A 13,041-nucleotide genomic window follows, 5' to 3' on the forward strand; every position below is an offset into this window, starting at 1 on the left:
CAGTGGCATCACCAGTTGCCGGGCAGACATCCGACTTTGTCAACAAGATCTTGGAGAACACAGGACGCGGCGATCCCACCGGTGGACTGGTCGGCCTGCGAGTCCCCACCTCCAAAATCTAGACAAACCGCGGTCCACTGAGAGGAGTGGACTAAACATTACCACCGTGCTGTCCCATTGTAACTATGCTCCCCTCTGCATGCCCCTCCAACCCCGAGCACATACACATTGTTAGTCACACAAACACACATACCACTCCCTGTGTGTATGTATGTGTGCTTGTTTATAGCCATGCACCTGTAGGGCATACACCCTAGCTTCCTGTCTCTGCACAGTGTGCAGAGTCAGTGCGTCACTGTCTCCCAACCCATCGTGAGCATCTGTTGGGAAATGCGCCTCTAAAAGCAAGTGATGGTTAGGTGTATAGATAATAGCACGTCCTAAATCCAATGGTGATTTTTAGAAATGTTTAACATAGTATTGTGTTGGGTCAGTTCGGTTGGAGGTCTGCTTCCTGGGCTGAGACAAAGACAGTCACACGAGTGCAACCACTGGAATACTTTCACACAATTTGTTTGAGGTTGTGATGACAGAGGAAGAACTGTTACACGTCGGACACCATCAGAGGTTCCAGTTATCATTTCCTAGAAGAGATTCACCTCACATGGCAACAAAAGATTAACTCCAGGATGTTAAATTGACCCGCTGACTAAAGCACTTCGATGGAAACGACTTTGTTTGCCAAGACAGCTGCGGAGAAAAAAAAAAAAGCAGCGTTCTCCGAGGCGTTATGGGGTGGCAGGAAATATTTTGTATTGAAGGCCTAAATATATTCATGCCATCCCCCGTTTGCCAATCAGCTCTGCTATTCTTAAAATGTAGGAGTTAACAAAAAGCAAATTAATGCTCTAAACATAAAAGCAGTAGAAGCTGAAAGTTAAGATTTCAAAGATCCTGCTGGGTTGAAGTTTGTGGCAGGCAGGACGAAGCTTAATGGCTGATTTTGACAACGTTGACTTATACAACAGGAGGTAGTTGACCATGTGGAGAGGAAGCGCGTGTGGTTTGGTGCTTTTTGGCCTTGTGCTGGATATAACTGGACTGGGTGAAACAGGCACTTTGCCAGTTTGGGAGCAGACTGTGAGGAAGATTATGGTGGTGATGAAGAAAACACGAACAGTGATCCATCTCCTCTAGGAATCTGTACATAGAAGTGTCTCCCAGTGAAAAACGGCACCGGCTCCCCTTTTTGTACAGTAGAGATGACCAGGCTAACAGTTTGGTGTGTTCATACTAGTGTTTGATCAGAGTTCTATTCATTGTGCCTTGTTTATGTATGTGTGTGTTTCTGTAAGTCTGAGTGAGTGTGTGTGTGTGTGTGTGTGTGTGTTTGTGTGTGTGTGTGTGTGTGTGTGAGAGGGACTGAACGGGAAGAGGTGATTGGTCAGAACTCCCTGAGGTCCAGCCAAGGAGAGGACTACTTTACACTGAGGGAGATTGCTAGTGAATGCGAGGTGGGAGACACCTGTTGGGTTTGTGGTGTATTTCAGTCGTTTAAAGATATTCTGAATGTACATAAAACAAATGGAAGCTCTCGTTGCGTGATGCCACAGAGTCTGTGTATATAGGAGGGCTCTGCAATAGATTACTTATGGTTTTTGGTACTCTGTCTTTGGGGATCAGGGGAGGGTTACCTGATATTTTCGTTTAGAGTTACAAAAGATATTTGCACACTATATTTTGATTGTTTTTTGTACCAAAGACACATGCAACGAAACGGCGACCAGCCAGTTAAAGTAAGGTTTTGCACAGCTTACCTGACGCCGTATTGAATGTAAGAAATGTGGGAGGGTCAGGGAACTTCATAGAACTGTGAAATTAGCTTGGGTCCAATTCTGTACAGAAAAGGAACATTCATTCATTCTTTTTCTTTTTTTTTTTAAATCTAAAATTTTACCCCATCTGTGGGCTTCTCCAGTAAATTTGTTGCTTAGGAAGCACTTCATTCCTGAACTGATTCCTCTCTCCACATGCTAATTGTGTTAATGGCTCTATCTAGGACAAAAACCAAGAGCACTAGTAGATAAGCTATGTTACATTATTGCTTGTTTGTCAAAATGTCACCAACAATAACCAAAATGTTATGTTCCTGTATCACTTGTTTGATTTCTGTATGTAGAAGAGGTCTAGTTCATCATCAAAATATTAACTGAATTGTGTTTTAAAGTACTGTATATAGAAACATTAATGATATATCTATCAATGGTGAAATGCCACTTTTCATGACAATTGATTAATTTTTAAGCATGACACATTTCTAAAGCCTTTCCTTGCATCGAGAAAAGTAGAGCAAAACCAGAAAAACCAAAAAAAAAAAAAAAAAAAAAAGTTCTTGTTATATTTTTGTATTTTAGCTGCCTGCTAGCTTTCCTGTTGGTTTTCATCGGCCAGATTCTCCAGGTGGAGAGAAGGAGATGTGGAGGAAGGGAGGAGAAAGATCTTAAAAATGCAGCCAGTGAATCTGATAGTTTAAAGTGACACTTTGACCCCTTCGGTCTCCTTTGCTGGCTGAGTGAAATATGGAGAATCAGGATTGGATTTATTTAAAACACAATGCAGCAAAGCCATGGTCTAGTTTGAGGTCTAGTCTATAAAGAGAATGAGGACAGGCTGTCTTTAGTGCAGACAGGGACATGTCCAGTAAAGCAAGAAACTCAGAGGACAACAGTGGGGAGATGAGGAACCATAGACGCTGTAAGAAAGCCAAAGCCATTTGAATCTGTCCCAGACTGATCTGGATTCAGCACTGTGTGCTGTCATTCAGATTTTCACATATATTCCCTTTTTAACCGTGAAGCTGGTTGAATTTTTTTATTTCCAGGGATTGGCGTTGCTTTCTCTGAGGTTGAAACTGCTGAATTTTATCTGCCTGGCCTCGCCTTTGGTCCTCAGCATAAGTTTGTTCACCAAAACACAGAGTTACAAATTGGCAGCGTGTCCAACCTTTAACAATGCATGATGCTTGTATGCTTCCCTCCCCGCTGCCTGCTCCGAAGAAACACTGCCATCCCCCGAAATTTTTAAAATTCAGCCAGAAGTCAGTCGGTTAGTAAGGAAATATAACGAGAAATAAGAGTTTGACGAGGCTGAATTCAGGTTTGAGTGAAGTGAAGAACGTATTCCTTCACAGAATGATGTCTGATGGTGATGCAGAGCTGTGGTCTTTCTGTATCGTGTGACTGAATAACAGCTAGTGCTACATATATATATATACATATATATACATATATATATATATATATATATATATATATATATATTTTTATTGTTTTCTGTTTCGTCTAAAAAGGGAGAAATGGTGCTTTTTCTGAAACTAGAACGATGAGTATCCATGATTCTTATTTCACTTCTTAGTCCAGTTGTAGCCTAATGACTTGCTCTCCCCTACCGTCCATAGCTATTTTCTTAGTAGTGATTAATTTTTGTATATAGACTATGAGTTAATATGTATCTTCTAAATGTTAGATATATGTATAGAATACTATATCTTATATGTTTGAAAACAAAAGCACTTTGTCCAAAAAAGGAAAAAAAAAACAAAAAGAAAAGCATTTTTTTCTTCCATTTGCTGCTAAAAGGCCTGGTGTGAATGCTGCAAGTGTACTTGATGACTACTTGCTAGGATAGGTCTATTACCTGACTTGGCTGGGTCTAAAAACTAGCAAGAAAAACGTGTATAGGTGTGTGGCCTGATGAGGGTTAGATCTAAATGTTTCCGGAGCCATGTAATGATATGAGGTATTGTATAAGAGCGTATCATTGCTAGGCTTTGAGAAGCCCACTGTCTTGACGGGATAAGTCTATTTCCTGTTCAGGGACTGTGTGGATAGTGTGTTTGTGGTCTTAAAAAAAAAAAACACAAAAAAACAAAAAAAAGAGGGTTTTGATTCCAGGGCCCCTACATTGATCCTGATGCTGACCCCCTTGGCGTCATGATTCATTTGCCTTCAGTAGAGGTTTCCTATGGAAAAACTGATTCTGCTTTGGCTTCCTCTTCAGGGTGATGTACAGTGTAGACACATTTCTCCAGAGAGCTATATTGTTATCATTTGTAAACTGATTTCTACTTGTGACTTAATGAGGAGGGGTTTAGCCTGGGGCGGCCAGGAAGAGCTCGTTTGAAAGATGTTGTTCCCGGCCGCCTTGGGGGAAGTTACTATATCACTGTACTGTATGGCAAGCCAATTACAAATGAAGACTCAATCCGGACACTTATTGCCTTCTTAAATAACTTCGCATACACACAAATAAAAACAATAACATGGCAGACAGGTCAGTCACCAAGGGTTGTGCCTGAGGTTTATGACATTGTTCTGCCACTATACAGTCAACAACAACAACAACAACAACAACAACAAAACCATTCAGCCTGATAGGCTCAAAACAACCTTGACTGAAGTAGCAGACATGGTGAAATATATCTGAAAATGGCTTCAAAAGTTCAAACTACTTGTGCTCACTCGTATCCTTTGGGACGATGTTTGATGCATTTTTTCAGCTATATTTTTGCCCAGGTCTGGTAGGGGGTCAACAGTGGTTAAAGGGCTGCTGGTTGACGGCCGGCTGACAAGAGAAGAACGTGTGTTTTGTTGTCGATCACATGGCTGGTTCAAGAGAGAGTCCTCACAGGTTTTTACATTTAACATGATAGGCGCAAGCTGTGCAACTTTACATTCAAACCAGGAGACTCTGTGGCATTTTAACAGTCAAGGAAATGAGTGAAAATCCACGCCAGTAAACCTATTCCTTTATTCTTTTTATTTCTGATGATTCTGATAAATCCTATTCAGTCAACTATTAAGCTAATAGAGTGTGTAACTTTGTGCTACTCTTGTCCAATAAAAGCTAAGTGGATCCATAAAGCTCTTCTTCAGCAAATCAGGGTAATATCGTTCTTCTATCTGACATATGTGATGACATATAAAATCAAAAGAAAATATATTTATGTATTCCAATTATTGTCGCCATTCTTTACTCTGTACAAAATATTGTGCGTGCGTGTGTGTGTGTGTGTGTTATGAATTATCAATGTCAATCAATATGGTGCAATGATCTCTACACAAACTGAAAAAAAAAGGCCAACAGACTTGTCACAAGAATTCACACAGGTTTTCTGCTTTCTCCAGATCCGTACTCAAACAAACACAAACATTTTCCTTTCACGAAGGATTTGACTCTGATTTCCAGCCGTAGTCCAACTGGGGTTTTGTCACGTGGTGCTGATTACTTTTCTATATCCGAGAACTAATCCAAGAATGAAAACTGGCATCTGTATTTAGATCCACTCACAGACAACATTGTTCATCTGATTATTGTCCAATAACTTATCAGACAGAGACCCCCACCCCCCCCTCAATCATTTTTCACTGATCTGACTGTCGATTAATAGCATGATTTCCCTGTTGGACCAATCAGAAGAAGATTCACTCTGATTCTTGCTCTAAACAACAACAGATGGGTGATTTCTGTATTAATGACTTGTTTGATCGTTATCGTTAAGCGTACTGTTACTTTTTGTAAAAGCCAGACTCCTGGATTTGACACCACTACACAAAAATGATGGCGGATATTTATTCCGTTTGAGAGGTTCAAAATATTCACCATAACTGCAAAATAATACACATATTCTGGTGCATTAGGATACTGCTGTTGTTGCCATGATAGAATAATTTGATGCAAATGCAACATGGTGGTATATATTCAATTTGCATATTCAACCATCTCCAGAGGAAATATTCGGTAACCCTTTGTTTTACAGTCTAATTTTTGAATAATTTCTAAGAGGTTTCCATGAGAGAACTGCACCATTTCGAACAAGGAAAAATAGGGAGGGTGTTAAATTGATATAGTTCCAGTTAATTAATTCGTTAGGCAGTGAAAGCAGGTCAGCTGAACATGCCAAACATACTAAATTTGTCCACATGCAAACATAATTCAAATTTATCAACCAGTTAGTATTTCTATTTAAAAAAATAAAAAGGTAATCTGCTCTACAGAGCGTTTTAGCACCTTTCAGCCCATTGCTTTGGTTTATTGGCAGCAACTTCACAGTTTTGCTTCTCTCTCTGCTCTCGTCTGCGTTGTCTGTTTAGCAAACACAGTTAGCATCTAGCTGGTGAGCATAGTGTGAGTGTAGCAGCTAAAGAGCCAGATATTTCCCTCAGGAGTTATGAAAAAACTGAGCTAAAAGAGAGTGAAAATTTGACTTGCATTCATCATGTGGCCAGAAACACGACTCCAAATGAAAGATGTTTACTAAGATGTTCAGCGTAACAAGTTTAATGAGGTGATAATATGTCAGTGTTGTGTTTACAGTGTGTTGAGGCTGTAATGGAGCAGTTCTTTCAAAAATTTTCCTAATTTCCCTACAACCACTACCAAAATACTTACAGTACTTGTTATGAAATTCTGCATCTGTAAAATAAATTTTACCAAATATTTTTGATAAATTGGATTTATAAAAAAAAAAAAACCCCCAAAACAAAACAGAAGCTAGAAACAAGCTGACCTCCTGCTGGCTGTGATGTCAGAGCTCTGAGTCTGGCTTTAAGTGTCTTTCGAGACATTTCAATTGTTTTCCTGTCTTGTTCAAACCCTTGTTGCTTGTAAAAACACCTCATCTCCAGAGGCTGTACGCTTACTACCCTCCACATTTTTCTCTGTGTAAATTAGATACATACAGAAATGTACTCACATGCATTTGGAATTGATGTTTCTGCATGCCGGTTCCCTGCATAGAACTGAGAGAATCAAGTGACGTCTGGAGTTCTTTGCAGATTGGGAAATAATTTGGCCAATCGTCAGAAAGTGTATTCATCGTCACAAGGTTGTTGCACGACTTTTTGGCTCACTGTACTCTCAAGTCGAATGATTTCATACTCGCTGCTATTGAATGAGCACAAAGAGACTTTAGATTTTGGTTTAGGGTGTCGATGACACAATAACAGTATATTATTGCCACCACACACACCCCTGATTTTCTTCACACACTTTTTTTCAAAAAAAGACCAACAGCATTACTCACCTTGCGCTTGGTTTTTACATTTACAATGAAAAAAAATATTTTGAATATGATGCCTGCTGAACCAGGTGCCTTAATCAAATATATGAGAACACAAATCTGCACCTTCTTTCAGTCTGGAGGGGGTTTCCCTACAGAAACAATGGGCTGGGTTTCCCAAAACCTAAACTTGAAGTACAACAATGAAATGAAAACCTCACTTTATCCCCAGATCAATACAGTTCGTATAATAATCAGCCTTTAACCGCGGATAAAGGTGTTTGCCTTTTGGATAGAAAAATTAACTCTGCATGGGAGTTCCCTTTTGAAGTAATACTGAAGAAGAGCATAAATGACAACTTGTAAACTAAACTGATGTTGTTTTGGGAAACCGGGGTCTGTTTTGAACTCTTTCTCTGCCCACTATGCCACGTTATTGTGTTTTTCTGTATTGGCTGCTGCTGCTATCACCGCTGGTGTGTCCATGTAGAGAAGAGCAGACTTCCACTGTGTCTGAGGCAGAGGGAGACTCGGGCCTGCTTTTTACCTAGTCAATTACAATGCATTCTTCTTCTTCTTCTTCTTCTTCTTCGGTTTCGACACGGAGCACTGTGTTGCTGCCTCTCGTGACCTTTTTGAGAAAGGAAAAAAAAAAAAACAAAACAAACAAAACACACACACACACAACAGAACTTTCCGTTTCTTAACTTTGCTATTAAGAAGTGCCAGACCCTCCTTGAAGTCAGTGTTGGCACTGAGTCGCAGGTTGCGAATGAAGCGACAAACTGAGCATGGAGGTAAACTGTGGTGCTAATCTGTCAGTGGCTGGGTGCTAACATGGCTGTGTTAAAAAGCTGTATTAGCCATATTATTCCTTCTGTTGATGACTCTGGTCAGTCTTGTGTTTCTGACTGCTGCACTGCTGTATGCTGACATAGCGAGGTATAACTCTGCTGCTGCTTTGCTGATAAATGTAGACTAGTCTTCTTGTTGTCAGGATCCAGAAAGATCATGAATGTTGTATCTTTATACGGCCGCTGTCCTGCTTGTATTGTTAAACCTTTTTTATTAATATTATGGTTTGATATTTATGCTCTGACTCTGTCAAATGTTGCACGTTTGAATTTTTTTTTCCTAAATTATATTTTATTGCCTTTTTTCCCTGATCCCAGTGTTCATGCCATTTGTTTGATATTTATTTGTTGAGTCCTGTAAATTAACATGTAAGGAGACAATTTGTTTAAAGTAGACTTTATAGCTTTTCCACTGAAGCAGGCTTTGCCACGAGTCAGAGACTTCACATGAGATTCACAGACACCAGTTACAGTCACAGTGAAACATAACGTGATGTCATTGACTTTGACAATATATAAATAATAACTACAACAGGTATTTTCTCGTATTTTCACATAAAAATGTTGTTAGATTTACTCAGAGTACATCTGTGCAATCCTGCTACTGCACATTGCAAATTGCCGTCGCACATGCAAATGGTGAAAGACAATCATTAATTAATATTTAAGTAGACATTAAAATAAATAGATTGGATTGTAAAACAATGAATAGACACTTTGACGAGGCATTGAGCGGTTGGTCGGATAAAACAAGTCAACTGAAGTAGTCGACTTAGGCTCTGTGAAACTATAACAGGCATTTTTTGTATATAAAATAAATAACTAATTAATTAAGAAAATAATTGGCCAATTAATCGATAAAGAAAAAAATAGTTAATTGCAGCCCTAAATCAGTTCAAAGATTTATTTATAAATAATTAAATAAATCAATAGCTACAATAATTTAGATACATTTCAATTAAAATGTGTAAAATCATAAGAAAATGCCACTAAAATGAAAGACTTGGAGCTTTTAATACGGGCATTAAAAAGTTTCAGGTCGGAGGAAGTTGCTCCACATGCTAAAGTGAACATTTGACCTTTCGGACAATATATTTTGCACTTTTTTTTGCCAAGAGTTGCATGAGAAGATTGATTCCTTTCTCATGTCTGTACAGTAAATATGAAGCCACTGCCAACAGCAAGTTATCTTAGCTTAGCATAAACACTGGAAACAAGTTTTCTTGATGCAGACTGAATCTAAGATGAATAGGCTAAAAGCAACACCAGATGTGTCTAAAAACAAAAAATTAATTTTAAGTCATTGGAATAATTTGAAAGAGTTTCGTTGCGACTGAGTAATTGTTGTCTGTGAACCCCATGAAGCGTTCTGTCATTGGAGGTTTGACGCGGTCAGAAGGGGCAGTAAAACCCTAAACCAGGCTCGCTGAGTCAGCAAACACAACCTCCCCTTGACACAACTCTTCTTTTGTCTTGACTCCTCTGGGCTGAGGTTCGGATGCTCCACAGCCTTGGAGCTCTGGTAAGGAGTCGGCTCGCCTGCTCTCTCTATCTTTGGTGGGGAAATTTGAAAATTCGATCACAATCATTTGATCGAGTTTTCTGGGAAAACTTCACCACTGCGCCAGATGATGTTTAAGCCCCTTTTCTGGGTGCTTTTTTTGTTGTTGTTGTTTTTTCAGAAGGGCTTTGGTTTGCAGTTGTCTCGTCAGGGAGCTCCTGAGATTAGGGTCTCTAAAGGCTGGTGGGCAGAGACCCCTTACCCTCCTCTGCAATGAATTATGGGGAGGGGTTTCATTTCCTCTTCTGCAGACTGATCTGATTAAAGCAAATGACAACAACCCACCCTTGATAATAAAAACAAAACCCCTCTTTCTATATTTACACACGTCCAACTCATCCAACACCGCAATGATTTACATCTCCTTCCAGACTTGCCAAAATGCATTGGGCGAGAGACATTTATCAAAAATCTAATGTTTATCCTGAAACATCTGTTCTGTTTTCTTTTCTTTTTTTTTCACTTTTGATAATAACGACAGACAGTAAGAAGATTTTATAGGAAATCCATACAAGTCCAAACATGTAGAGGATGTGTGAGGTATCGGTCATGCTGAGCTCCACAGCTACATGCCATTGTTATGATGCTTCTGGTCTTGTATGGTAACTTATTTGACTAGATCAACAGCATGGGATCTTTCTGTAGTTAGTCCTGTGTGTGTTCCTCTCACCAGTCTCAGTAGGAAGGCTGTACTTCATTGCTAAGTGCTCTATAATAGATCTCTTGGTGATTATAATTTCATAAAGAAGCAAAACCTGCAGAAAGTGTATCCTGCTGAAACTAACTTGATCCTCTCTTTAGCAATGACGTCTATATTTGTAGTTCACATATATGCCTGTTCAAATACAATATCTTGACAGTTGTTATATTTATGTTGTGTAATAAATGTCGTGCTGGGTTTATACTTTTGTTTTAACTAACTTTTTCTTTTACATGGTTTTTTTTTTTTTTCTTGGAGGCACATTGGGTGGTTTTATGCACAGGCATGAAAATGTTCAAAATGTTTTTTTGTTTTGGTTTGTACTGTAACAGCTCATTCTGTTTCAGAGCTTCTGACAGTTTTTGTCTCTGGCTGCTCCACATCCTGCAGACACCTGCCCTGAATCTCTGTTGTGTTTTTGTGCCTCTCTCTCTCTTTCTTTTTCTTTCTTTCTTATTTTTTTTTTCTTTTGAAATAATTCTTTCTCTGTTGTATCAGCCAGGAGTTGGTACCACAGCTTTGCTTGTAACCACAATAGTCTGATTATGTTTATTGATTTTAATATCAAAATAATAAAACCATTAGCACCCCATTCCAACTCTTGTATGTTCTTGTATGTTTAACTGTCTGCAGGCGGGTTTGATTACTGAAATGAAGACTCAAATGATTTATACCAATAGATAGTTTTATTATTAATCGTTATGGGATTAATAATCTATCTATCTATCTAGTTATTAAAATGGTTTCTTTATAATTTCCTAAAACAATTAGGCACTGTAATTTTAGCAACAGTTTGTCAAACAGATGGAAATATGATTTAATTCAGTATAAACTTGTACTCTAGTATTCAGCATTTACAGCACCAGGATGACGTACATGGGACTGATTTAAATAAATACATAAACTACAGAATTTACCATAATGAAAGAACATGTCACCCAGTCAAACAGTGTAGCTCAAATGTGTTTGGTCTTCAGTTAAGGTCTCATAGTGTTTAAAGTTCACCAATAAATAATTTAAACCAGGGATTGGAAAAGTTCTTATTGTGAAATTTATCAAGAACAATCAGCAACTTAAGGAAACATTTAGTTCCACAAGAAACAACATCACATCAAATATCCGTTAGTGGACATTAGTTTAGTTCCCATTTTCCTTTTGGTAAAAAGCGTAAACTCATGAAGACAGTTTGCTCTTTTTTAGATGAAATACTATGAAGATATATTCATTCGCTGACTGACACAACACATCTGACATTTATTTTTCCCACTGAAGCTTGAGGTGATTTAACTTATTTTGTTTGTTTTCTAACTATAAAACAGTATATTTCGAGAACGGGGAAAGATGTGTTAAAATTAAATTGTTTTACTCTCTTTTTAATTGATTTTCTATCGTACATTAACAGAGTTTCAGAGCGGCCTTTTTCGAGCAATTTAACCGACCGTTTTGCGGCAATGTCACGTACCTACGTCAGTTTACAGTTATTGTTTTACGATTTACGTCAAAAATAATTAACCTGATATTTTAAAAAGAAACGTGAGTAAAACTTACGGTCGTGATGCAGGTAGACCGCCGAGGAGGACAATCCTTCCCCGTCAAAGGAGACACCTCAACTTCGGTGCTAAAATGAAACGAAAATACAACACTGACAACATTAAATTCGTTTTTTTCTGGACTGGGGATGAGGAGGAAACAGACGCTGCCTGTGAACACAGCCCTGGGATGACTCCTCCCCCCGCCAACCCCCTCATCAGGGCCAGGTTATTAAGTGCACCTGCTACCTGCTGATCAGTCGCGTGCTGGTTCCTTTCAGTTGTGGCTGGTAGCATTGGCCTGCAGGTAAGTGGTAAAAGAAACATAATTTTACACCCAACATCCAGTCATTATACCGCTTTAAATTGCAGATTTATACAGTATGATGAGACAACTAATTCTATTTCTCTTTTTTAGGTTCCCCTGCTGTTTTGCTTTACTGGTTTAATTTGTTTAGTCAACTGGGTTGTTTTATTGTTGGTTGTTCTGTAGTTGTTTATTTACTTGATTGTTTGGCAGTGTAGCCGAGTGCTGCAGGAGGCTATAGGCACCCATGGTGAAGTCCCCACATTTGATGCGTGCGAGTAAGAGTAGTGGGACACAAGTGTTTTTGGGGTCAGGTTTGCTCAGGGTTTGCGGTGCTGTACCTGAGGTGAGTAAGTAGTAGCACCCCTGGGTACTCGGTAGTCTGCCTCTTTCGGACCGGCCTCCTTATTTTGCTTTGTGTTGGACTGATTTTTATTTTTAATAAACTTGAGTAAATTTCTAGAAACTTAAGATATTGTACAACACCTCCTCCCTTTATTATTTTTTTTAATTTTTTGATTTTTTTTTTTTTTTAAAAGCAAATCCGCACATTTTAATAAAATAGCTTTCTCAAAAGAATCTTTAAATTTGCCGTAATATAATTTTCCTTCTCAGCAGTTCCAGTCCCTACTACATTATATATTTTTGGTTTTAATAGATTCAAATAAAACATTTTATTTGTCTTATCGGTAAACGAGCCTGTGTCCTATCTATTTAACATCTAAGGCCCTGTTCAGACCTGATATTAACATGCGTCCTCAGTGTGCTCCAATCACAAGTGGTCAGCTCTGTACGTCAGTTCACACCTGACTTTTTAAAATGCGTCTCCACATGCGTCTCGATTGACCACTTGTGATCGGATCTCATTTCCCCGCTTTACATGCAAATAATAAACGGGTATTGTTTTTAGCCAATCGACAGACGGACCCGTGGTCAATCGAGACGCATGTGGAGACGCATTTTAAAGCCAGGTGTGAACTGACGAAGTTGGAGCTGACCACGTACGATCGGATCATTGAAGACGCACATT

The 13,041-nt window shown here is 38.9% G+C and overlaps 1 protein-coding gene across 3 annotated transcripts in view; it reads left to right on the forward strand.

Moving 5' to 3' along the window:
* The window catches only part of crebrf (creb3 regulatory factor), a 31,974-nt gene extending 21,207 nt beyond the window's left edge, over nt 1–10,767 (forward strand). For all 3 annotated transcript variants that reach the window (XM_023397104.2, XM_087171381.1, XM_087171382.1), the window contains one exon: nt 4–10,767. In XM_023397104.2, the coding sequence (XP_023252872.1) occupies nt 4–122 (119 nt within the window). In that variant the 3' untranslated portion in view covers nt 123–10,767. The remainder of the gene's footprint in view (nt 1–3) is intronic.
* Nucleotides 10,768–13,041: the final 2,274 nt, after the last annotated feature.

This window comes from Seriola lalandi, unplaced genomic scaffold (assembly GCF_002814215.2).
Source record: "Seriola lalandi dorsalis isolate HSWRI2012SDOR001 ecotype SW California unplaced genomic scaffold, Sedor1 jcf7180002054995, whole genome shotgun sequence".
NCBI classification, from domain to species: Eukaryota; Metazoa; Chordata; class Actinopteri; order Carangiformes; family Carangidae; genus Seriola; species Seriola lalandi.